At 44.4% G+C, this 27,676-nt stretch overlaps 1 protein-coding gene across 1 annotated transcript; it reads left to right on the top strand.

Moving 5' to 3' along the window:
- Positions 1–27,676, top strand: LOC140721196 (uncharacterized). Its single transcript, XM_073036055.1, has 7 exons — positions 1–163; positions 1,560–1,656; positions 5,575–5,741; positions 11,351–11,522; positions 11,632–11,697; positions 26,068–26,237; positions 27,653–27,676. Exons 2-7 carry the CDS (start codon positions 1,647–1,649, stop codon positions 27,674–27,676), a joined length of 609 nt encoding a protein of 202 aa, XP_072892156.1. The 5' UTR covers positions 1–163; positions 1,560–1,646.

Below are 27,676 nucleotides of genomic sequence, written 5' to 3'. Positions count from 1 at the left end.
CCTGCGGTGAGAGATTTATTGGAAGAAAAGCCCACAGCTGGAAAGAAGCCACGAATGAGAACGAGGGAACAGCGACAAGTGAACCAGCCCGAGGACTGAGAGTACCAACTGAAGAGAACCCTCTGACTCAGAGTTTTCATTGATTCAGTCAGGAGAAAGTTTGGTGAGTCTCATTCACTCGAACACTGGTCCTGTAAACATTACATATCTTTACAAAGGAAGGTACGAAATAGGTGGAATGCCTCGGTCAGACCCAGTTGCAATCACTCCAGGTCTGTTAATGTGCTTTCAGAGGCCCAGCTCTTTACAGTCACTCACATTCTCTCAGTCTTTGCTCATTTGAAGGTCCTGCATCATCTGAAGAAGCTTTTGGTTAGTTCTGATGTTTCCTTGTTACGTTATAATCATCTTAAAATGCGTTGACGATTTCATCCCTTTATAAGAAGCCCCAAGTGTGTCGTGTTGTAGTGATTGTAGAAATGTGGAATTACCATGAACTGCAGCAACATGCCCTTGATCCCATTGGCTATTGCAATCTGCAGTGATATACTTACCCTCGAATATATCGTCGCGTAGGCCTCTGCTGAGAACAGACCATTTATAAAGCAAAATATCCCAACACTGCATTTTATTCAGTCCTAACTAGCACATGGCAACCCATAATTTACATTGACATACCTTGGCCTCATCAAGTACTTTTCTGCTAATTACATTATCAGAACCTGTGAACGTGACATTAAGCAGAGGTGGAAATTCAAAGTTATGTTCCCATGGATGTTGTGCATGGGAGTTCAGCTAAGCCTTTGACAAGGTGTCACATGACAGCTTGATCTCGATGATCAGGTCCCATGCTGTCCGGAGAGAGCAAATTGGATGTATTCTAAATTAGCTTCAAGGTAGCAAGCAAAGAGTGGTGGTTGAAGGTTTCTCCTCGCAATGGAGGCGAGTAAATAGTGGTGTGCCGTGAGGCTACAATTTGGGACCTTTGATATTCGTTATTTTATAGCAATGACTTGATGCTGTTGCACAAGGATTACTTGACAGGTAAGTTCGCAGAATGCACAACATTAGTAGTTGCTGTTCACAGAGAAGATTATCGTAGCATCTAGGGGATCTAAATGGACAGGGGCTGGTAAAGAGATTGCAAACCCAATCTGATCAGCAGCGGATTCATGCAGATGTTGGGGATCATGTGGAGGAAACAGCCAGAGGAAGTGGATGAGGCAGGTGCAGTTGCATAATTCAAAAAGCAGTTGGGGTGTGTAGATGGAGTGAAGAGGCCAGAAGGGAGATGGCCCCATCACAGGAAATTGTGACCATCTCAGTGGGCACTGTGGTTGGCATTGTCTCGTTGGGTTGAACGCTCTGAATTTGCATTTTATTGCTCTGTGACTCTGTCAGTAGATGCCCCAGGTATCAGTGGACAGATATGGTGTGGAAGTGGTTACTAACAGGGAATGTTTGGTCCCCATGCCAAATGCTACAGGGGTTGGAAATACTGTCATATTTGCAAAGTAGTCGTACTCTCCGACTCACTGTCTACTTGTTGTGAAATTTAGAGCATCACCAGCAGGTGGAGCTGTCCTGCAGAGCGACCAAAGTGTAAACAAGACGACGACAATCAACAATCGTCAGTCAGAATCAGAATGGACAAAGGTATGATCACAGGGATCTTTGAATTAAACTTTTATCGCGTTTGTACACAATAGTTCAGATGAAAAAAACTGACACAGGTGTTAACAGGGCATAGAAAAGTTTCATCAAGCAGTGTCATTTATCCCACTGGTAAAGCGGCCTTGAGTAATTGATCAACCCAACAGTTCCAGCGCAGGGACCTGACACCAGTAATGGTCGAATCACTCCGCTCATCATACAAAGCTTCAGCTGAGTGAAAGGAGCAGGGGCTCCTGAATCATGTGGTCGTGAGTGAAACACAGACAGGAATGTGACAGCGATCTTGTCGTTTATGTGAATGTTCAGGGTCAGGGTCCGTTTCACCTCCAGACAGGCCCTGATGTGTAAGACATCTTCAACTTTCATTTATAAAATTCAGAAGCAGATGATAGGAGCAATTCCGGGATTTCCGAGATTCTATGATAACACAGCATTTCAGGTTTTGGAAGGAAAGCTACCAACTCCCCCCTGGTTTTTCTTGCCTGCTACGCAAAGGAGGAGGGGTGTCACCGAAATCTGTTTTCTGTAGCGGAGCGGTGATCATTGCCGGTGCTGGGAATGGCTGAGGAACAGGAGGCAGCTCATTGTAGATACACTTGTGACCTGCTTCGGAGTTTTAATACCCCAGTGAATGTCTGGGCTGTGGAGAAATGGTGAACCTCAGTTTCTAAATATCTCCCTCTTGATATGATCTTCTACCTGAATTTAAATTCCCAGGATCTTGGCTAGAAAGCCCGGCATAACCAATGACCAAATGTCTCTGTCACCTGTAGACATTGTGATTGTGCTCAAATCTGAGATTCCAGCTGGAATAAAAAACGATTCTCCAGCCTGGAAACGGGTCCTTCGGCCCATATAATTCATGCTGATCTAAATGTCTCATTTTCCTGCAGTTTTCCCAAATTTCCCTCGTAAACTTCTCCCCTTTTTCCTGCCCACATGCTCTCAATTTTGTAATTTTATTTGTGTTTCGGCCTCCTCTGGATGCATGTAATTTACACCCATCAGCCACCACGTGGAAAAATGCCCCTTTGGTCCCTTTTAAATCTCTGCCCTCGAGTCTCAGACTCCCCTACACGGGGAAAAAGACTGTGACCATCTACCCTATCTGCACCCCTGATTACTGTGTGTGTGTGTGTGTGTGTGTGTGTGTGTGTGTGTGTGTGTGTGTGTGTGTGTGTGTATGTGTGTGTGTGTGTGAGAGAGTGTGTGTGTGTGTGTGTGTATGTGTCAGGTCACGCTTCAAGCTCCTGAGCTCCAGAGCAAGCTGTCCCAGCCCAACCATATAACACAAAAAACAACACCCTAGTCCAGTACCGTAGTGTTCATTCTTCACTTCATACTTTCCAGCCTCATCACCTCCATCCTATAGATTAGCAACTGCAACTACACACAAAGCTCTATAACCAAGACTTTGCCAATGACATGCATAGTTGTTACATGACGATCAGCAGGTGGGGGAGAAGATGGGAACCAGGGGAGAGGTCAGCATAGATCTCAAGGGAATGTTCAGCCTGCGACCCAGGGGACCGGACAATGTGCATCTCAAGGGAATGGTCAGTTGGTGACCAAGGGGACTGGAGAAAGCAACTCCAGTCCCCTTGTCCAGTCTCCAGCCCCTCGTGTGACAAAGCAACTGGAGAATGTGTGATCCAGCAGACTGGACCATGTGTAATCCCGTTGCTGGTCTTTGTGTGACACAGACTACTGGACAGTTAGTGACCGAGGGAGATTTTAACTTGTGGAAGATAATCACAGTGATATTTCCCAGGATCACCGGACACCGGTGCATTATGATCCCGTGGTCATCCGTGCGTTCAACTGCTGTGATTGGTATTACTGTGCCTATCCTGCAATTTTACTGGGAGTAAATGTGTCCAGTCACCGGCTTATCGGGATGGTCACCTGACAGGATGTACGGTTCACATTAACCAGCATAGCTTCACTCCAAATCTGGTCAGCCAGAGTCTCGGCTCCATTGCAATCTGAATCAGTTTTGCTCAGATCTAAATCATACTTGTATAACCTGCAATTCATCACTTATTTCAGGTGGGAAATTGAAACGAGCAGCGAAAAGACTGAAGAGGATTTTACCAGGCGGATCATCGAGGGAAGATGATCTGGACACGGGAAGCAAGGTACCAAAGCAGGGTCAAATTGAGAGCGATGTCCCAATGGAATGCGGTCCGGCCGCAGAGGAGGAGGAGCAAATTCAGCCCAGAGACAGTGACGTCAGAGACACTGATCCGGACCCTGGAACCGGCACAAGTGAGGCGACTGTCTGTCAGCCCAGAGACAGTGACGTCAGAGACACTGATCCGGACCCTGGAACCGGCACAAGTGAGGCGACTGTCTGTCAGCTCGGAAGCTCATTGAACACGGAACTGTCAAGTCCCCAAGAAGGAGCGGGTGAGTGAAATATGAGGGTGATGTGCTCAGAGAATGCGGCAGGGTGGAGGGTAAAGGTGAGGCCTTGTTGGAGGGTTGGTCAGAGGAGAGGGAAAATGTGTGGGTGTGGTACATGTGGTGCACTGGGCAGCCGTTACCCCACTACAGGAAATGTACTACCTGCTCTGAGGATTTCCAGGATGTGAATTGGAGGAAATGCAGCTGTCCAGATGAGGAGTGTGTTTCCGGGATGTGTATCGGGGAAATGTATTCGCCAGGATGGAGAGAGTATCTCTGGGAAGCGAATATTACCAACAGTCCCAACATTTATGCCCATCCAAATTTAAATAGGTGAATGGGTCGGATGGGGGATGGACTGGTTTATATTAAATGTGGTCCTTCTATTACGTAATGCCTAGAACATTGTTGGGTAGGCTTTAAGGCAAGTGTTAGATTCAAGTCAAGTCAAGTCACTTTTTTATTACCATTTCGACCATAACTGCTGATACAGTACATAGTAAAAATGAGTCGTTTTTCAGGACCATGGTGTTGCATGACACATTACAAAAACTAGACTGAACTACGTAAAAAACAACAGAGGAAAAGAAAAAAACCACACAACAACTACACTAATCTACACACCTATCTAGGACTGCATAAAGTGCACAAAACAGTGCAGACATTACAATAAATAATATACGTGACAATAGGGCAGTAAGGTGTCAGGCCAGGCTCTGGGTATTGAGGATTCTGATAGCTTGGGGGAAGAAACTGTTACATAGTCTGGCCGTGAGACCCCGAATGCTTCGGTGCATTTTCCCAGATGGCAGGAGGGAGAAGAGATTGTATGAGGGGTGCATGGATCCTTTATAATGCTATTTGCTTTACCGATGCAGCGTGTGGTGCAAATGTCCGTAATGACGGGAAGAGAGACCCCGATGGTCTTCTCAGCTGACCTCACTATACGCTGCAGGGTCTTGTGATCCGAGATGGTGCAATTTCCGAACCAGGCAGTGGTGCAGCTGCTCAGGATGCTCTCTATACAACCACCTTAGAATGTGATGAGGATGGGGGGTGGGAGATGTACTTTTCTCAGCCTTCGCAGAAAGTGGAGACACTGCTGGGCTTTCTTTGCTATGCAGCTGGTGTTGAAGGACCAGGTGAGATTCTCCGCTAGATGAACACCAAGAAATTTGTTTTGTTCACATTCAGAGACAGGCTGCTGGCTCTGCACCAGTCCGTTAGCTGCTGCACCTCCTCTCTGTAAGCTGACTCGTCGTTCTTGCTGTGTGTTGCAGCACAGTCGTGGGTCAGCAGAGTGAACAGCAGTGGTCTGTTCACACAGCCGTAGGGGGACTCCGTGCTCAGTGTGATGGTGTTGGAGATGGAGAAATAATCCAATTTTGTATCTGTAGGCAGGTTCAAGACACGTTTTTTTGTTGAGTTGGGTGCGAGCGGTGGAGACGAGGGATATCTGAGTTCAAGCCAACATTTTCCTTTTTATATTCACAGAGCCAGAGTTTACAATCTCCGACCTCCTGGCACAGGGGGAGGAATATCGACTGTACCAACTGACAAAGTTCTACAGAGACAGACTCAAACAAGCAATTGAAGAAAAAGTTGAGAGACTGGGTTTGAAGTTGACAGAGGAGGGACATTTCAGCAGAGAAGAAAATGAGGTGAGTGCAGTTCGTGTATTGTCACTGATCTGCTGGTATCAGTGGGAATAGTGATCAACATTAATCTCCTGCACGTTTTAGGAGATCGACTTGGGAATGGAGACTTTGATCTCTGACTTGTCTCTCGCAGATCTGGTTTCAGTTTTTAAGGTGGGGAGCACTGGGAACTGCAGGTTTAGCATCACCTTTTCTTGTATCACCTGCTGTATTTATCAGTGTGAAGTAAGAGCAGTGGCTGCATATCTGGACTTCCAAAAGGCATTCGGTCTGAAACTAATTTCAAATCTTGGCTGAACCGTCGGGTAGCTTCACCTCATCTCATTAATCCAGGATGAGTTTTAAACTGTCAATTGGGCCAACCGGCTTCACTGCGGTACCTGAGGGAGGGAAACCAGCTAACCACAGCTTGTCTTGGTTCCGTGAGTTCCCAAACAATGTGTGGCTGACTTGTCATAGTCACAGCAAAGTACAGTGCAGAATCAGGCCTTTTGGCCCATCTATTGCATGCCTGACTACAGAATCTACTTATTCCCATTGACCTGCACCGGGCCATGGCGCTCTATACGCTCATTACGCAAGCATCTATTCAGAATTCTCTTAACCACTTGCACTACTTGCCCTGCTAGCTAGTTTCACACTCTCACCACCCTCTGAGTAAACAGGTTTCATCTTTGAACCCTTTGAACTTTTCACCTTTCACCCTTTAGTGATAACCTCTTGTTGGAGTACCTCTTTACCTCAGTACAAAATGCCTGCTTGCATTTATCCTATCTATATCCCAATGTAATTGCGTACACTTCTATCAGATCTCCGCTCAATCTTTCATGTTCCAATGAATAAAGTCCTAATCAGTTCACTCTTTTCATATAACTTATGTCTTCCAGTCCGGGTAACATCCTTGCAATGTTTTTTCTGTAATCTTTCAAACTTATTTCCATCTGTCCAGCAGGTAGGTGTGCAGAACTGCACATAATATTCAAATTAGGCCTCTCCAACGTCTTATACAACATCATATCGTACACGATATTTTCATTTACCAAGGTTAATGCGCTAAGAAACTTTCTTTCAGAGCCTATCAACATTTGCTGCCACTTTCAAAGGCTTATGTACCTGTATTCCCAGATCACTTTGCTCTACCGGTCTCTCTGTAAGATCTACCCTGATTGGTCCATCCAAAGTGCTACATCTTCCACCTGTCTGCATTAAATTGCATCGGCCCCTTTAAAACCCATTCTCCAATTGGTCCAGATCTCACTGCAAGCTCGTGTAGTCTTCCTCTTTGTCCACTGCACCTTCCCAATGTTGGAGTCATCAACAAATTTGCTGATGCTGTTAACCGTAATTTCATCCAGATCATTGATATAGATGATAAACAACAACAGGCACAGCACCGATCCCCGTGACACTGCACGATATACAGGCGCCAAACAGAAATGCAACAGTCTATAGTGACACTCCGGATTCATTCAAAAAAGTTACTGTCAAATCCAGTTTACTATTTTATCTTGAATGCTAAGCAACTGAATCTTCTAGACCAACCTCCTATACAGGACCTTGTCAAATACCGTGCTGAAGTCCATGTAGACAATATCCAGAACCTTGCCTTCATCAACTTTCCTGGTAACTTCCTCGAAAAACTCTGAGATTGATTAGATGTGAAAGATCACGCACAAAGCTGATATCTTATGACCACAAACATCAATAGTTTGATCTAAAAGGGCAGAAGAAAGCACAAAACATAAATCTGGTGATCTAGCTGATATCTCACGATCCCAAAAAATCAACAGGTTGTCCTGAAAGGGAAGGAGATCAATAGGTTTTCCTGAAAGGGAAGGGACAAACCAAAAAAAATCTGCTAACTTGCTGAATATCTGACTAATGAGAGACAGGGACACACCATTTCAGGTCCCTCTCCTTGGAGCTCACAAACAGAGATGGTCTTGTCCTAGATCTGACCTATTCAGCCATGAGTGGTATTAGAAAATCAAGTGCGTTACACCCGTCAGTGACTCTGTTCTCTTTGGGATTCATTGGCGTTATATGTAATGAATCACACAGGCATTATCCAAAGGCAAGAGGTAATCTGTAAATATTTTGCTCATCTATAAATTCATCATCTGGGGACGTCTGTTTTACTGGTTAAATTTCTTTCACAACTGTAACTCCTCAGACCTGATAGCAGTGAAACTGATGGATTATTTTACAGTGCAGTAGACCATCAGGGAATTATGCTGATTTATTCCATAATTGTTGTCCATTATTCGTGTTATGGAAAAGCTTTCCAATTCCCTGCTGGTAACTGTTCTAGGAGATCAATCATTCAGATCCAGAACATAGAATAGTACAGCACAGTACTGGCCCTTCAGCCCACAATGTTGTGCCGACCCTTAAACGCTGCCTCTCTTATTTCTCAGAGCGATGTCCTAAGCCCATCCATATTCAGTTACCTTAATTCCATCATAGGTGTGTGTTGCTTGAAGACTATTCAATGTTTAATTAATAATTCCTCAGTTACTCAGGAAACCCATGCCTGCATTCAGGAAGTCATTACCATTTTACGGTATGAGTGCCAGGCAGTAACCATCTCCATTATAAGATAGCCGCACTGACATTTCTTAATCTTCTTTTGTCTTTACACATCATAAGACCATAAAGCATCAGAGCACAATTGGCCATTAGGCCCATCGATTCTGCTCCACCATTACATCATGGGTGGTTTACTACACCTCTCAACCCCATTCTCCTGCCTTCGCCCAGTGAACTTTGCTGACCAGACTAGTCAAGAAGGTACCAACCTCTGTTTTGAATATACCCAATGACCTGGTCTCCGCAGCTGTCAGTGCTAATGAATTCTACAGATTCACTACTCCTTGGCTAAATAATCACCTCATTTCTGTTCTAAATGGACGTCCCTCTAATCTGAGGCTGTTCCGTCTGGTTCTAGACTCCCCCACTTAGAAACATCATCTCCACCTCCTCTCAATGCCTTTCGATATTCCACAGGTTACAATTAGATTCCCCCCTCATCCTTCCACACTCCGGCCAGTACAGGTGCATCCAGGAACCATTCCCATCAAAATATGGTTTAATGTCACTGGTTCTGTTCGTTTAGATGCCTCTCTGGATTTTTCACAACGCCATCACATATTTTCTCTGATCAGGGGATCAAAATATGCGAGTGCGATCTGGCCAGTGCTTGTTCTTCTATTCTGATCCTCTCGAAATGAATGCTGGCATTGTATTTGCCTTTCCGAACACAGACTCAAACTGCATGGAATCCTGCACCAGGTCTCCAGAGACTCTTTACAACTCCGATTTCTGAATTTTCTCCTAGATTCAAAAATAGTCTACGTCTTCATTATTTCTGCTAAAGTATATGGCCACGTACCTCACTATACTACATTCCAATTGCCACTGATGTGTCCATTTTTTCATAGGTCCATGTCCTCCCGCGAAATCCCTGCTTCCTCAACACTTCCCGTCCCTCCCCATATCTTCGTAACGCCCACAATAATGGCCATAAAGCCTACAATTCATTGACATAACGGAAAAAGAAACTGTCCCAAAACCAACCACTGCAGAACACCACTGGTCACCAACATTCGACCAGAGAAAGCCCTATTTGTTCCCACTCTGTGCTTCCTGGCAGTCAGACAAATCTGTCTGGAGAAAATCTTGGATCCTCTATCCATGCCAGTGTCTTTCTTGTCCTACTGTCGGCCCTTGTCAAACGGCGTCATGTGGGACACCTGGTCAAAGTCCTCGGGAAGTCCAAGTAAACAACTTGCACTGACTCTCTGTTGTCGACCCAGCATGCTGTTCTCTCAAAAAATTCCAACAGTTCTGTCAGGCAAGATTCCCTTCCATGGATGTTGGCCTTTTTCTTATCATGTGCGTCCAAATACCCCGAAACCTTATCCTCAATTACCGACTGCTGACATCTTCCCAAACTCTGATCAGACTAACTGGCCTATAGTTTAAAATGATCAGTCCTCCGGAACCATTCCAAAATCTAGTGATACTTGAGCAATCATTACTAATGTCTCCACAATCTCTTCAGCCTCCTCCTTCAGAAGCAATCGGGTGAGTTGATCTGGACTCATCTATCTTCAGAACTTTCAGCTTCCCAAGCGCCTTCTCCGCAATAATTGCAAATACACTCACTTCTGCCACCGGACATTCTCAAATATCTGGCACGTTCTAGTGTTTTTACAGTGAGGACTGACGCAAAATGCCGACCAATACCTTCCGGCATTTCCTAGTCCCCTGACAGTACCTCTCCACTGTCATTTTCAAGCAGCCCAATATCCACTCTCCTCTCTTTCAATCTTCATATATCAGACGGACGTTTTGGTAAGCTATTTTACATTATTCTCTAGCCTACCTTCATATTTCATATTTTCTCTATTTACGGCTTTTTAATTGCCTACTGTTGGTTTGTAGAAACATCCCAGTCCTCCAGCTTTCTACTATATTTTGTAATACTCTGTGCCCTCTCCTTTGCTTTTCTGCTGCTTTGACTACCTCGTCAGCCACGGTTGATCATCCTCCCTTTAGAATAATTCTTCATCATTGTGATTGTTTGTCCTCCGAGAAACTTCAGCCATTCCTGCTCTGCCATTGCCCCTGTTAATGTCATTTTCAAATTTATTATTGCCCAGCTCCTCTCTCATGCCGAGGTAATTCCTTTATTCTACTGTAGCACTGATACCTCTAACTTTTCTTTCTCCCTTTCAACCTGCTGGCTGAGTTCTGCTATTTTATGATCACTGCCTCTTAAGGGTTTCTTTAGCTGAAGCTCCCTAATCAAATCTGGTTCAATACACAACACAGAATCCAGATCTGCCTTTCCTATAGTGGGCTCAACCATAGGCTTCTCTCAAAAGCCATCTCATTGGCATTCTATAAATTCCCTCACTTGGGATTCAGCACCGACCTGATTTTCCAAAGCTAACTGGATATTGAAACTCCCCGTGACAATTTTAGCATTGACCTTTTTCCATGCCTCTCCTCTCCCCCGTTGTAATTTGTAGCCCACATCCTGGCTACTGTTAACATGCCTGTATATAATTTCCATCAGGGTCATTTTACCTAAGCAGTTTCTTAACATCCACATCGTCTAATCCGACATCACCTCTTTCTCAGGACTTTTCATTTTTAATGACAGCAGTTTCGACACAACACTTTCACCTACCTGCGTATCCTTTCGATACAATATTTATCCTTGGATTTAAGCACCCAACTATAAACTTTTGTCAGCCACGATTCAGTGATGCCCGCCATCCATTTATTTTTGCTCTCTCTCTCCACTCTCTTCCGTTCTTGTTGTCACATCTTGTTGATGTAATGCTGCACATTGACAGATCGAGGAAATTAATCACATTGCATCTACTGCAGGGTGTCAGTAAATCCTTATTCTTACACACTATTGATTTAGAATTTCCTTCAGTTACTGTTTCTCTGTTAATGACTGAACCCAGAGAGGATGAGGCAACAGCCCAGTGACTGCATCTGTTCTGAAGCTACTGGGGCCATGAACAGATACTTTCCTGCACATTCTCCATGTCTGTCTGTCTGCTCCACAATAAGTCCATTGTTTCCTTTTGTAGAAAGTCACTGAGCTGACAGAGAAGGGAAACCGGACAGAGAGTTCCAGACTCTTCCTCAGTTTGGTGATGGGCAAAGGCTTCCAGGCCCGGAGGGCGATGTGGGAATCCTTTGTGACATGGAGGACTGAATTACCGAAGTTGGACAGAATACTGAGGGAAATACAGGAACTCGGTATGTTAAAAACACGCACTAAACACAAAGGCACATTCAGATAAACATTTCAGTTATTTTAATTATTTTAGCTCTGTTTCCATGGATGTTTTTTTAAATATTTAAACAGGTCCTGATTCACAGGAATACATGAACATCGCCCAAGGTTTATCGGAATTACCCACTCAACTGATCGGTGAGTGATGAAACGCACAGTTCAAACCACATCTCAACTGTTAGTCTGTGACTTGGCAAAACCTGGGAATCAAAATTCGCCATTAATCATTCGCTGATCTCTGGATTCAAGTAACAATTCAAAGAATCTCTGTTTGCAGCCTGAATATTCTACAATATATTTTTCTATTAATCCAGCTGTTGGTTCTGATGAAGCCTTCACTCCAGGTCCTAACGCTCTGGGAATCCCAACACACCCTAGGCAGGCTTCTGATACACTGTATGACCCAGTCCAGGTGACTTTTCTATCTTCAGACCTTTCACCTTCCAAGCCCCTTTTCCTTTGTAATAGCACTACACGCAATTCTGTTCGCTGATGATCTTTACCTTTTGGAATTCTGCCAGTGACTTGCACAGAGTTTGTCTGGCATTTCCTTTTCGCCCGTTACTGCAGCTACAACAGCAGTTTCTAGTGGTCCGATATAGACCCTCTCCCTTTTTTCACTCTTTATATATCTGGGGAAGAAAAAAAAAAGCTTTGGTATCCTTTCTTATATTATTGACCATTTCCTTGCATTTCCTGCACATTCATGTATAACTAGGAGCATCTATAACATAGTTGCCTCCGACATGACCCTAGTCACTAGACTCTAGACACTAGAATACTACAGCACAGTACAGGCTCTTCCGCCCTGGATGTTGTGCCGACCCATGTATTCCTTTAAAAAGAGTACTAAACCCACACTACCCCGTGACCCTCTATTTTTCTTTCATCCATGTGTCTGTCCAAGAGGTTCTTAAATACCCTTAATGTTTTAGCCTCCACCACCATCCCTGGCAAGTTGTTCCAGGCACCCACAACCCCTTGTAAAAAACTTACCCCTGATGTCTCTCCTAAACTTCCCTCCCTTAACTTTGTACATATGCCCTCTAGTGTTTGCTATTGGTGACCTGAGAAACAGGTACTAGCAATCCACCCTATCTATGCCTCTCATAATTTTTTAGACCTCTATCAAGTGCCCTCTCATCCTTCTACGCTCCAAAGAGAAAAGTCCCAGGTCTGCTATCCTTGCTTCACATGACTTGTTCTCCAAACCAGGCAACATCCTGGTAAATCTCCTCTGTACCCTCCCCATAGCTTCCACATCCTTCCTATAATGAGCTGACCGAAATTGAACGCAATACTCTAAGTGCGGTCTCACCAGAGATTTGTAGATTTGCAACTTGGCCTCTCTACACTTGAACTCAATCCCCCTATTAATGAAGCCTAGCATCCCATAGCCCTTCTTAACTATCCTATCAACCCGTGCAGCGACCTTAAGGGATGTATGGATTTGAACCCCAAGGTCCCTCTGTTTATCCACACTCTAAAGTAACCAACGATTAAACTTGCACTCAACATTCTGGTTTGTCCTTCCAAAATGCATCACCTCACACTTATCCGGATTGAACCCTATCTGCCACTTTTCTGCCCAAATCTGCACCCTGTCTATAGCCTCTTGTAACCTTCGACAACCTACAGCTCCATCCACAACTCCTCCAATCTTCATGTCATCCACAAATTCACTCACCCATTCTTCCACTTCTACATCCAGGTCATTTATAAAAATCACAAATAGCAGGGGTCCCAGGACAGATCCCTGCAGCACTCCACTATCCTTCCACTACTACCCTCTGCTCTCTTCCTGTGAGCCAATTATTTATTCAAACAGCCAAGGTTCCACTTATCCCGTGCCTCATGATTTTCTGGATGAGTCTCTCGTGAGGGACCTTGTCAAATGCCTTGCTAAAATCCGTCTAGACCACATATTCCACCGTACCTTCATCAATTGCTTTTTGTTACCACTTCAAAAAAACTCAATTAGCCTCGTGAGGCATGACCTTCCCTTCACAAAGCCATGTTGACTCAGGTAGTAAATTCCAGGCACCCAGAACTCTGTTAAAAAACTACCCACAATTGCTGTAAATTTACCCCACCTCACCTTAACCAAATGCCCTCTGGTATTAGACACCAGTCATATGTAAAAAATAAACAAAATACAGGCTGTCGACCCAGACTCATATCTCTCAAACTTGTACACCTCAGTCAGATCTCTATTCTAACTCCAGAATAAACAAACCAGGTTTATCAAACCTCTACTTGTAGCACATGCCACCGAACCCAGGCAACATCCTGATGAACCTGTTCTGCACCCTCTCCAATCCTTCCAAGAGCTGGACAATCAGAAGTGAACACAATACTCCAGATGCTCCCTAAAACCATAAGACCTAGTAGCAGAATTAAGCCATTCGGCTCAGTGAATTTGCTCTTCAATTCCTCTCTACCCCATTATCCCAGTAAACGTCGACGCTCTTGCTAATCAGGAACATATCGACCTGCATTTTAAATATACCCAGTGAAGTGTCTTCCTCAGCCGTCTATGACAATAATTTCACAGATTCACCACCCGCCAGCCAAGGTATTTCTCCCAGTTTGTGTCCCCGGCAGCCAGGACAGTTCCCCACAGTTCTCAAGCATGTTAATATTCTGTATGAGCCTCCCATGTGGGACTTTGTCAAACACTCTAGCAATATACAAGTAGACAATATCCATGTGTAAGTTCACCCGTCACCTTTGTCACCTCCTGGAGGAACTCAATCAAGCTGGCAAGAAACAAACCCGACGCAAAGCCTTGCTACAACCCTAACCCACCTCATACATCCTCTCTGTCATACTCCCATGGGGCAGAACATATAAAAGGCTGAAGGTATGTACCACCAGTCTCAATGACAGCTTTATTCTGCATTTATAAGACTACTAAATGGTCACCTACTATGTTATTATTGGCTCTTAATAATAATAAGACAATTTTATATCTAAAATTATAGCATTGTACATCTCGTAACTAATAACAACTCAGGTAACAACTTAGATAACCACAATATACTCACAGGAGAGCAGACAGTATACCATTCGGGTTTGAACAACAGATAACAGATTATGTAATTCTATTTCAAACCCTGTGGAAAGCAGAAAACTTTCAGTGTTATATTGTCAATCAAAAAACAACATCTGATTCTGTTCCTCGTGTGTTTAGAGAAGTTCTAAATATATATAAAATTCATACAATACTTGTGAAATTTCTACAACTGATGAAACATTCGCGTAAAATAATCATCCTATTAACAACCACAGAGGAACAACGACCACTATCAAAATAAATGGAGGGATTTTCCAGAGCGACTCACTAAGCCCACTATGGTTTTGTCTAGCTTTAAGCCCACTCATAATTTACTGAAACAGACAAAAATCAGGTATCTAATCAGAAAAAAAATACGAATTATACCTTGACACAGCTATACATTGATGATTTGAAATTATTTGCTCTTGCAGCAGTAAAGCTGAAACAAACAATTCAAATACTGGAACTAATTTCCAAATATATAAGCATGAACTTCAGACTAGGAAAGTACAGAACATGATTAAACATAAAGAAAGTTGCAATAGAGCCGGTAGAATATCAAACAGAGCATCGGGATGCAATGCAACAGAATATGAAACGTATATTTAGGATATCAATAAACAAAGAAAATAGATAATAGTGTGATAAAGGAAAACCTTCCAACAAAATTTACTTCAATACTGAAGAAAATCTGAATTTACTGCAAGGCTGAACAAACTTTGAATTTACATCAAGGATCAAGAAAAATCTGCCAAACAGAACTGAACAGTAAAAATATAACGAAGGTAGTAAACACTCACTGTGCCCATATTGACGTATAATTTTGGTAAAATATCCTGGTCTGAAAAAGATCTGGAAAATATGCAAAAAAAAAGAAAGAATTTAAATAGCAATTTCTGGAAAACACCATGTGCACTGGAGTGCACTTGGATTGATATGAACGAGGACAGTATGAGGATGATGAATAACAGATCTAAAAAAATGAGACAACAGCCAGATAAAAATTTTCAGGATCAGGGTTAATATCATGGACACATGTCGTGAAAATTGTTTTTCTGCGCCAGCAGCACGATTACAGTAAAGTGTGTGCCGTGAGTCTGTATTTATGTATACAATTGTGGAAATAGAATTGTATCAGCGTGAATTAATCAGTCTGATGGCCTGGTGGAAGAAACTGTCACGGAGCCTGTTGGTCCTGGCTTTTACGCTGCGGTACCATTTACCGGATGGTAGCAGCTGGAACAATTTGTACTTGGTGAGACTTGGGTCCAGAATCATCCTTCGGGCACTTTTTACCCCCTATCTCTGAAATGACCTTAGTAGTAGGAAGTTCACACATACAGATGCACTGGGCTGTCCGCACCACTCTCTGCAGAGTCCTGCGATTGAGAGAAGTACAGTTCCCATACCAGGCAGTGATCCAGCCTGTCAGGATGCACAAAATTGTGCCCTTATAGAAAACCGTTAGCATTTAGAGGCCCATCCCAAACGTTCTCAACCATCTCAACCATCTGTTTTTCTGTTTTTTTGTTCAGACTAGAGAATATGCCAGGCAGGATGTCGGAATGCTCCTCTTGCAGGATGTGGGAAGTCAGGGAGACATCCAGTGTCCCTGACAGCGATCCCTGCAAGAAGTGCATCCAGCTGCAGCTCCTAACAGACCGCATTAGGGAACTGGAGCAGGAGCTGGACGACCTCCGGATCATTCGAAAGACTGAGCAGTTCATAGATAGTAGCTTCCGGGAGGTAGTTAATCCTAAGGAACAGGGCACAGGTAATTGGGTTACCGTCAGGCGAGTGAAGGGGAAAGGGCAGTTAATGCAGAGTTCTTCTGTGGCCATTCCCCTCCAAAATAGGTATACCAATTTGGATACTGGTTGGGGGGGGGGGGGGATGGCTTACCTGGGACAAGCTGCGGCAGCCGGATCTCTGGCACTGAGTCTGGTTCTGCAGTGCAGAACGGAGGGAGGAGGAAGAGGAGAGCGGTAGTGAGGGGACTCCATAGTCAGGGGTACAGACAGGAGATTCTACGGTCGTGACAGAGACTCCCGGATGGTATGTTGCCTCCCGGGTGCCATGGTCAGTGATGTCTCTGATCGCCTGCACAGCATTCTGAGGTGGGAGGCTGATCAGCCAGATGTCGTGGTACACATCGGTACCAATGACATAGGTAGAAAGAGTCAGGATGTCCTGAAGAGTGAGTACAGAGAGCTTGGTAGGAAGTTGAAAAACAGGACACAGAAGGTAGTAATCTCTGGATTGCTGCCTGTGCCACATGCCAGTGAGGGTAAGAGTGCGATACTCTGGCAGATGAACACGTGGCTGAGAAACTGGTGGAGGGGGCAGGGTTTCAGATTTCTAGATCATCGGGACCTCTTCAGGGGCAGGTGGGACCTGTACAAGAGAGACGGGTTACACCTGAACTACAAGGGGACCAATATATTTGCAGGGAGGTTTGCTACTGTTATTGGGGAGGGTTTAAACTAGATGGGAACCAGAGTGCCAGAGCAGATAGTGGAACGGGGGTAAAAATAAATTATGTTGGTAGTTCATGCAAAGTCACAAATAGCAAGGTTGTGTGTGGTGGTAATAATCTTCTGAGGTGTGTATATTTCAAAGCGTGGAGTATTGTGGGAAAGGCAGACGAGCTGAGGGCCTGGATTGACACATGGAATTATGACATCATAGCCATTACTGAAACATGGCTACAGGAGGGGCAGGACTGGCAGCTCAATGTTCCAGGGTTCCAATGTTTCAGACGTGATAGAGACAGAGGGATGAAGGGTGGGTGGTGGCTTTGCTAGTCAGGGAAAATATTACAGCAGTGCTTCGGCAGGACAGATTAGATGGCTTGTCTACTGAGGCCATATGGGTGGAGCTGAGAAACAGGAAGGTATGACCACATTAATAGGGTTGTATTATGGACTACCTAATAGTCAGCGAGAATTGGAGGAGCAAATCTGCAAAGAGAGAACAGACAACTGCAGGAGACAGAAATCTGTGATTGTAGAGGATTTTAATTTTCCACACATTGATAGGGACTCCCATACTTTTAAACGTCTAGATGGGTTAGAGTTTGTAAAATGTGTTCAGGAAAGTTTTCTAAAACAATATAAAGATGTACCAACTAGGGAGGATGCAATATTAGATCTCCTATTAGGAAATGAGTTAGGGCAGGTGACAGAAGTCTGTGTAGGGGAACACTTTCGTTCCAGTGATCATAACGTCATTAGTTTCAACTTGATCATGGATAAAGATAGATCTGGTCTTCGGGTTGACGATCTAAACCTGAAAAGGGCCAAGTTTGAAGAAATGAGAAGGGATCTATAAATCGTAGATTGGGACAGGTTGTTCTCTGGCAAGGATGTGATTGGTAAGTGGGAGACCTTCAAAGGAGAAATTTTGAGAGTGCAGAGTTTGTATGTTCCTGTCAGGGTTAAAGGCAAAACGAATAAGAATACGGAGCCTTGGCTATCGAGGGATATTGGAACTCTGATAAAGAAGAAGAGAGAGATGTATAACATGTATAGGCAACAGGTAGGAAATAAGATGTTTGAGGAGTATAAAAAGAGCAAGAAAATACTTAAGAAAGAAATCAGGAGGGCTAAAAGAAGACATGAGGTTGCTTTGGCAGTCAGGTTGAACGATAATTTTAAGAACTTCTACAAGTATGTTAAGAGCAAAAGGATAGTAAGGGATAAAATTGATCCTCTTGAAGATCAGAGTGGTCGGCTATGTATGGAACCAAAAGAAATGGGAGAGATATTAAATGGGTATTTTGCATCTGTATTTACTAAGGAAACTAGAATGGAGTCTATGGAAACAAGGCAAACAAGTAAAGAGATCATGGAATTTATACAGATTAAAGAGGAGGAGGTGCTTGCTGTCTTGAGGCAAATCAGAGTAGATAAATCCCCAGGACCTGACAGGGGTTTCCCTCGGACCTTGAAGGAGAATAAATGTTGAAATTGCAGTGGCCCTGGCATAAATATTATGTCGATATCCATGGATCGGGTGCCAGAGGATTGGAGGATAGCTCATGTAGTTCTGTTGTTTAAAAAAGGCTCAGAAAGTAAGCCGTGAAACTATAGGCCGGTAAGTTTGACATCGGTAGTAGGCAAATTATCAGAAGGAATACTAAGAGATAGGATCTCCAGGTATTTGGATAGACAGGGACTTATTAGAAAAAGTTAGTATGGCTTTGTGTGTGGTAGATCATGTTTAACCAATCTATTAGAATTTATCGAGGAAGTTACCAGGAAAGTGGATGAAGGGAAGGCAGTGGATGTTGTATACATGGACTTCAGTAAGGCCTTTGGCAAGGTCCCGCATGGGAGGTTAGTTCGGAAGATTCAGTCGCTAGGTATACATGGAGAGGTAGTAAATTGGATTAGACATTGGCTCAATGGAAGAAACCAGAGAATGGTAGTGGAGGATTGCTACTCTGAGTGGAGGCCTGTGACTAGTGATGTGTCACGGGGATCAGTGCTGGGTCCATTGTTATTTGTCATCTATCTCAATGATCTGGATGAGAATGTGGCAAATTGGATCAGCAAATTTGCTGATGATACAAAGATTGGAGGTGTAGTGGACAGTGAGGAAGGTTTTCAAAGCTTGCAGAGGGATTTGGACCAGTTGGAAGAATGGGCTGAAAAACCGCAGATGGAATTTAAAGCGGACACGTGTAAGGTATTGCACTTCAGAAGGTCAAACCAAGTTAGTACAAGGTAAATAATGGTAGGACACTGAGGAGGGCAGTAGAACAGAGGGATCTGGAAGTATAGATACATAATTCCCTAAAAGTGGCGTCACAAGCAGATAGGGTCATAAAGAGAGCTTTTGGTACATTGGCCCTTATAATTCAAAGGACTGAGTATAAGAGTTGGAGTGTAATGGTGAGGTTGTATAAGACATTGGTGAGACCGAATTTGGAGTATTGTATGCAGTTTTGGTCACCTAATTACAGGAAGGATATTAATAAGGTTGAAAGAGTGCAGATAATTTTTACAAAGATGTTGCCGGGACTTGAGAAACTGAGTTACAGGGAAAATTTGAATACGTTAGGACTTTATCCCCTTGCATATAGGAGAATGAGAGGTGATTTGATAGAGGTGTATAAAATTATGATGGGTATAGATAGAGGGAATACAAGCAGACGTTTTCCACTGAGGCTCGGGGAGAAAAGAAATCAGAGGTCATGGGTTAAGGGAGAAGGGGGAAAACATTAAAGGGAACAGTGGGGGGGACTTCTTCACACAGAGAGTGGTGGGAGTGTGGAATGGGCTGCCAGATGAAGTGGTGAATGCGGGATGACTTTGACATTTAAGAAAAACTTGGACAGTTATATGGATGAGAGGGGTTTGGAGGGATATGGTCCAGGTGCAGGTCAGTGGGACTAGGCAGAAAAATGGTTCGGCACAGCCAAGAAGGGCCAAAAGGCCTGTTTCTGTGCTGTAATGTTCTACGGTTCTATAGTTCTGTCTGAGGTGAAAGAGGTGCTGTTGTGCCTTTTTTCACCACACAATTGATGTGTACAGACCACGTGAGGTCCTCAGTGATGTGAGTGCCGAGGAACTTAAAGCTGTTCACTCTCTCAACCCCAGATCCATTGATGTCAATCGGGGTTAGCCCGTCTCCATTCCTCTTGTCTTTGCAACATTGCATCCAGCTCCTTTGTTTTTGCGACATTGAGGGAGAAGTTGTTTTCTTGTCACCACTGTGTCAGGGTGGTGACTTCTTCTCTGTAGGCTGCCTCGTTATTATTTGAGATTTGGCCAATAAATATAGTATCTTCAGCAAATTTAACTAGCAGATTGGAGCTGTGGGTGGCGACACTGTCATGCGCATACAGAGAGTAAAGGAGGGAGCTTACGACACAGCCCTGAGGGGCTCCTGTGTTAAGGGTCAGGGGGGCAGAGATGAGGGAGCCCACTCTTACCACTTTCTGGTGATCTGACAGGAAATCCAGGACCCAGCTGCACAAGGCAGGGTGAAGGCCGAGGTCTCTGAGCTTCTTGTCGAGCCTGGGGGGAATGATGGTATTGAATGCTGAACTGTAGTCTAATAACATCATTCTCACATAAGCATCCCTCTTCTCCAGATGTTTAAGGAGGTGTGCACAGCAGTGGCTATTGTGTCATCTGTTGATCGGTTGTGTCGGTAGGTGAATTGTAGGGGGTCCAGTGTGGGTGGTAACAAGCTGCAGATGCAGTCCTTGACCAGTCTCTCAAAGCATTTGCTTATCATTGACGTGAGTGCGACAGGACGCCAGACGTTCAGGCATGTTGCCTTAGTGGTTTTACGTACAGGAACAATGGTGGATGATTTGAAGCAGGAGGGAACTCTACACTGGGAGAGGGTGAGATTAAAAATATCTGTAAATACACCTGCCAGTTGTGCCGCACGCATCCTGAGTACCCGCCCTGGGACGCCGTCCGGTCCTGCAGGCTTGTGACTGTCCACTCGTTGGAAACACCTTAGAACTTCAGCCTCAGAGATGACCAATGTGCAGGTCGCTTTGTCGGCTCTCCTCGGGGTCTCAGTGTTGGCGATATCGAACCGAGCGTAAAGAGACTTAGATCCTCTGGGAGACAGGCAGCGATGTTGGCAGCACCACTGCACTTAGCTCTGAAGTCTGCATTGGGGTGCAGAGCTTGCCATAAGCTGTGTGTGTTGTTAGTGGAGAGCTGTGCCTGAATACGATCTCTGTATTGTCGTTTCGCTGCCTGGATAACTTTGCACAGATCGGAGCTGAATTTCTTGAGCTCCTGCTGATCACCGGCAATGTAAGCAGTCGGTCACACGGCAAGTGCTGTTCACACAGAACTGTTGATACAAATTTTGCGGTTTGGGAAGGCCTGACTGATTTATGAAGGAAATCATCTCCCCTCTGTGACAATAACACACAACTGGGGGATGTTGTTATTACACAGCTGTGATAATAACAGCCGGGAACTCCCTTGGCAGCCGGAAAGGTTTACACAGCAGCACCAGGTACTCCAGATCCGGGGAACAAAAGGGTTTGAGGGCATGGACATTCCGGGGTTCCACCAAGCATTAATGATCATGAAACATACCCTAAATCCTGTTCTCTTCCCAAATAGGTGTGTGTGTGTGTGTGTGTGTGTGTGTGTGTGTGTGTGTGTGTGTGTGTGTGTGTGTGTGTGTGTGTGTGTGTGTGGGCGTGTGTGTGCGTGTGTGTGCGTGTGTGTGTGTCTGTGTGTGTGTCTGTGAGGGGGGGGTGGTGGTACTGGATGACGACACGATTGTTGGTGACGGTAGGGGCCAATTCTGGGTTTGTGGACTCGAGAGCAGCTGGGACAGAGGGACAGCTGGGATGCAGGCACTTGGGTAGTTGGATCCTTCTTTCATCCCCTCTTCTTTTCAGCAGTCGTTCTTCTGGGTTCCTCAGAATTCCTGGCTTTTCCGTGGATCAGCGGCTGCCACACGTTGACCATATTTAGCTGAGAGAGCCTCTGCTTAATTTGGTCCTTGTACCTCCTGCGCGGGGCACCACGATCTCTCTCGCCCTGAGGTTACCTGCTTTCGGTAACCTGGAGTTATCCATGCGAGACATGTGGCCTGTCAGACGGTGGATCTGGCTGAGCAGCGAAGTGGCTTCAGGGCCTGGAAATTGTGCATGTCTGTGTGATTATATGAAATATTAAACTAAATAAGTAGTGCAGAAATAGAAATAAAAAAGAGATTAGTGAGTCACTATCGATGGGTTCAATGTCCATTCAGAAACTGGATGTCAGAGGAGAAGTTGCTCCTGAATCTTTGAGTGTGCGCCTTACTCCGATCCTCGTGAACCAGACGGTGATGCAGCCAGTTCCAATGCTCTGCAAGTCACACCTGTAGAAATATTCGAGTGATGTTGGAAATTCCTGATGAAATATAGCCACTGTTGTGCCTTCTCTGTAGCTGCATCGATATATTGGGTCCAGCTTAGATACTCGGAGATATTGACAGCCAGGAATTTGGAATTGCTCACTCTTTCCACATCAGATCCCTCTGTGAGGACTGGTGTGTCGTGTTCCCTCATCTCGCCTTTTCTGAAATTCACAATTAGCTCTATTGACACATTGTCATAACGCAAGCAGGATTCAGCACTCCATACACACATATGCAAATCTGATAAGGGGTACACATCACTGAATGTAAATGAAAGCATAACCCATAAAAGTGAAGAAACTATCATAAAAGTAGAAAATGTTAACGAATGGAACAGTCTGACTCCTCAAGGAGGACATCCACACGATCTGAGCCGATTAGATGTCGACAAGGAAGCGTCGAGCCCCTGGCTCAGAGTTGGAGACTTCTTCCCAGAAACAGTAGGGATCATTGTAGCAATACAGGACAAGGTTGTTGACACATGTAGTTATCAATAATAAAGAATAAATGACCAATAGATTCAGGAAGATAAATGCTGAAAATTACAAGAGAAACCAGAAACAATCCAACACTTTACAACATCCTGCAGAAATTTAACTGAATCTCATGACTTGCACAAGCACAATCAAGTGGTGGACAACATTTCCAAAAAGCTTGCTTGAACTACAACTGATGAAAAACAAGATAACTTACAATAAGTACAACCCTGCTCCACTTTTATAGTTACAGTCCTTCATATCATACTGCGGCCGATCATGATTTCAGATAGGATAATACATGATCTGCGTGCGGATGTAATTTTACAGGTTAAACAAGCAAAAGCAACTTTTTAAATATATATAGCCATTCGAAATACACATAACTTACAGAAATGAATTAGTAAAAAAAAATACCAGAAATATGTTGAATTGAAAGGGCAAAATGAAAAACTATGGAACACGAACAGGATATTATTTATCCCAATCGTAATATCGATAACTGGTATCATCCTAAAGGCTTTACAGAATAGTATTAATACATTAGGCCCACACGGCGATACTTGTGTAAATCTTCAAAAACCCATAACACTATACACCACGAGAATAGTCTGAAATCTCCTATCAATTGAGACATGAGTGTGCTTGGCGATGCCTGTACCTCAAGTTTTACCAGTTTAGGCTAAGATGATGATAATAATAATAATAATAATAATAATAATAATAATAATAATAATAATAATAATAATAGTAATAGTAATAATAATAATAATAATGACTTATTTATAAAGCACCTTTCATCCAGACGATGCCGTTCAAACCGCATCACAACGGGATAAAGTGCAAACTAGAAAATAAAAGACAAAATGTGTCAGTCCTAATATACACCTCAGACTTCTGCACAGTACTGTAGTTTAAGGTGTTGATTTCTACAGTTTAGGAACATAGTCCCAATAAAACTCAACGCTGACCTCCCAATGATCCTTTGGCCTTCTACCTTATCGTCTGCCTGCACTCCATTTTCTCGGCAACTGAAACACTGTTTCCCTGAACTATTCTGTTCCATTTTTCCTTGTACAACCTCATTGCACCGATGTGATGTAATGATCTATTTGGATCACATGCAGAAAGGTTTTCCATTTTACAGTGGTGCATGTCACAATAATAAACCAATTTACCGATTCATTGTCAATAATACAGTGCCCCTTGGTTGCTTACGATTGTTATAACCGGGGGTAGGGAGGTGACAGTGCGGATGAGCTGCCACGACCTATTAAATGCTCCCAGTGGCGAGTAGCCTCTGCCCAGCTCTTGGCCTTCACGTGCGGTTTAGCCACTAATCCCGGTGGAAGCGTTTCTTCTGACAGGAGAAGGGGCAGAGGCGAGTTACTGGTGCCTTACAACCAGTCGCTTTGGGCAGATGAGGCTTGTTGGTTGTGATTGGCAGCTCACCCAGGAACAAGAAAACTCTGATCTCAAAACTCCACTGCTTTGTAACTGTAACCCCTCATGGGGAAGAGTTTAGGAGTAAACCCAGTGGGAAAAGCCTGGAGCTGGAGTCCCTGTGTCAGTGTTAAATGGTGTTCAACGCAGACTGGCATCTCCTGCGACACCTCTGGTACCAAGCTGTGTCAGTCTATGTCGTTCCTTTGTGTACATCAGATGCATGGAGAGAGGGAGCTTGCTACATCGGCAGAAGCTTCCTCTCCATATCGGAGTGTCTCGGCTTGCAGGGGCAGGACATCCATGGTCGACTCTGACAGACGGAGGCCTCATTAGACAGAGCCCCACACCCCCACAGCAAGACTGATGAGTAGCAGTTGCCAAGACCTCACCACCCTCTTCCACAGACACGATGTACATCACTGAGACAGACCCTTGTGGCTTCTTCCATTAACACAGATTCCATCTTTCCACCAATCCTCTATCACTGCGATTGAAAACTACCCATTTTCATTCCTGTCATTCCGATGGGTTATCGATTCGCAACTTCACTGTGATTCTCCCCCAGAGGCTGCCCGACTTGAGTATTTCCCGCGTATTCTGCTCCTGTTTTGATGCAAGAGCAGTGGACACCTGTGACTCCCCAGTGTGCAGATCGGCCAAAATGCACAGTGTCCTGCTCTCCATAGTTCCACACCAGATCAACATTAACAGCGTCTGTTAATGAGGCAAACAATGCCTTAAATATAGTGAAATGTTGTTGTAACGGGAGTGCAGTCAGGACTGCAATAGGATATTCAAGATTCAAAAACTTGATTGCATTCCAACCGTACATCAGCTCTGCAGGGTAGAATGAGACAGTGTTTCCCAGGAGCAGAGCAACCATAACATTACAAACGCAACACTAAATAATAAACACAACAATAAATAGTAAAACACAACAGCCAGATGTCGCTTTAAATCAAGTTATAAGTGTCCGGTGCAAGTTAAAAGTGTCCAAAGCAGAGTCAGATAGAGCAGCTATTTAGCAGTCTGACTGCCTGTGGGAGGAAGCTGTTTAGTAGCCTTGTGGTTTTAGTTTTGATGCTCCTGTAACGTTTACCTGATGGCAGAAGAACAAACAGTTCATGGAGAGGGTGTGAGGGGTTTTTAATGATGTACCGTGTCTTCTGGAGGCATCGACGTTGAAAGAGGTCTTGGACAGAAGGTAGGGAGACCCCAATAACCTTCTCTGCTCCCCTAACCACCCCCTGCAAGGCTTTTTTGTCGGCAGCACTGCAGCTGGAGTACCAGGTTGTGATGCAAAAGGTCAGCACACTCTCAACCACGCCTCTGTAGAATGTAGTTAAGATGTTAGTGGGGAGTGATGCTTGTTTAAGCTTCCTCAGAAAGTGCAATCAGGGGAATGTTCACCTTCACAAATAACTAGAACCAGAACATAGGACTGGACATTTTCAGGGACATCCATTGCTGTCAATTCCGTGTCTGTGAACATAATTTTACTTTCTGTCCTAATATCCATGGAAGCATTGAATTTATTCATGTAATCTCAAACACTGAATGCTGAAATACCGTTATAAAGTTCTTTGTCAGATGAGCCATTTAACGTTTTGAATATGTTCTCTGTTCCCATGGAAGATGTTCAACAGAAACACAAGGAGACTCTGCGGGCAGAAACTGAAACACTGAGAGTGAACACGATCCTGATGACGGAGAAGGTGAAGGTTTTCCAGCTGGCTGATCGTTACGCTGAGCTCACGGTCATTTCTACTGTTCGAGATCGGACACTGGTGGAACATGAGCTGCTGGCAAGAGGCAGAGACCATGAGGATTATAGAGAGGAACAACTCCGCAGACAGCTGGAAAAAATCCGTACTGATCAGTTATTCCAGAGCAGCTTTTCCCGGAGTAAATCCAAATCTGGGAGTTCAGCAGCAGTGGCCGGAGTCCCGGGGATCGGGAAAACAACGATGGTACAAAAGATTGTTTATGACTGGGCCATGGGGAAAATATACAAACAATTCCTGTTTGTCTTCAGTTTCAAATTCCGAGATTTAAACACCATTAATTGTAGAATAAACCTGAGGGAGCTGATTCTGGATCAGTATCCTTACTTTGGGAATTTCCTGAGAGAGGTCTGGAAGAACCCAGAGGGATTACTGTTTATATTCGATGGTTTGGATGAATTCAAACACAAAATCGATTTTGCGGATAGTTGGAGAGATACAGAACCCAAGCACCAGTGCCCAGATCCCGAGTGGTGGTGTGAAGTGTCTGACATTGTGTACAGTTTAATCCAGGGCAAGCTGCTCCCAGGGTGTTCAGTGCTGGTGACCACCCGCCCCACTGCGTTACATTTATTGGAAAAGGCGGATATCAGTGTCTGGGCTGAAATCCTGGGATTTGTTGATGAGGAACGGAAGGAATATTTCATCAGACATTTTGAAGATCAGACGGTGGCGGAAGCTGTTTTCAATTATGTGAAGGAGAACGAGATCCTGTACACCATGAGCTACAACCCCTCCTACTGCTGGATCCTCGCTCTGGCACTGGGCCCCTTCTTCACACAAAGAGTCAGGGACCCACGGCGAGTTCCCAAGACCATCACCCAACTGTACTCCTACTATATTTACAACATCCTGAAAAACCATGGCCGTGAGATTGAGAACCCCCGTGATGTGTTACTCAGGGTTGGTCAGATGGCCTTCAGAGGAGTGTCCGAGAAGAAGATTGTGTTTACAGATGGAGATTTGATCAAGTACAATCTTCAGCCTTCCCAGTTCCTGTCCGGGTTCCTGATGGAGCTTTTGGAGAGACAGGATTCTGCCCAGAGCGTGGTGTACACATTCCCACACCTCACCATCCAAGAGTTTGTAGCTGCAGTCGCACAATTCCTGAATCCACATCCCGGGGATATCCTGAAATTCCTCACTGATGTCCACAGCACGACAGATGGGCGATTTGAGGTATTTCTCCGTTTCGTTGCTGGTCTCTCCTCCCCAATGACAGCTCGGGGCCTGGTGGAGTTTCTGGGTCCATTTCCTCATGAAACAACCTGCCGGGTGATTGACTGGGTGAAGGAGGAGGTTAAACGCCAGAGTGGAAACACATGGAGTGAAGCTGGTAAAAGGAGCCTCCTGAACACATTGCACTACCTGTTTGAGTCTCAGAATCATGGACTGGCTCAGGCCACACTGGGATCTGTGGAAACATTTTCATTCAGTGGAATGACGTTGAACCCGATTGA

Source organism: Hemitrygon akajei, unplaced genomic scaffold (genome assembly GCF_048418815.1).
Source record: "Hemitrygon akajei unplaced genomic scaffold, sHemAka1.3 Scf000052, whole genome shotgun sequence".
NCBI lineage: Eukaryota > Metazoa > Chordata > Chondrichthyes > Myliobatiformes > Dasyatidae > Hemitrygon > Hemitrygon akajei.
This window is presented reverse-complemented; position numbering and strand designations above follow the sequence as displayed.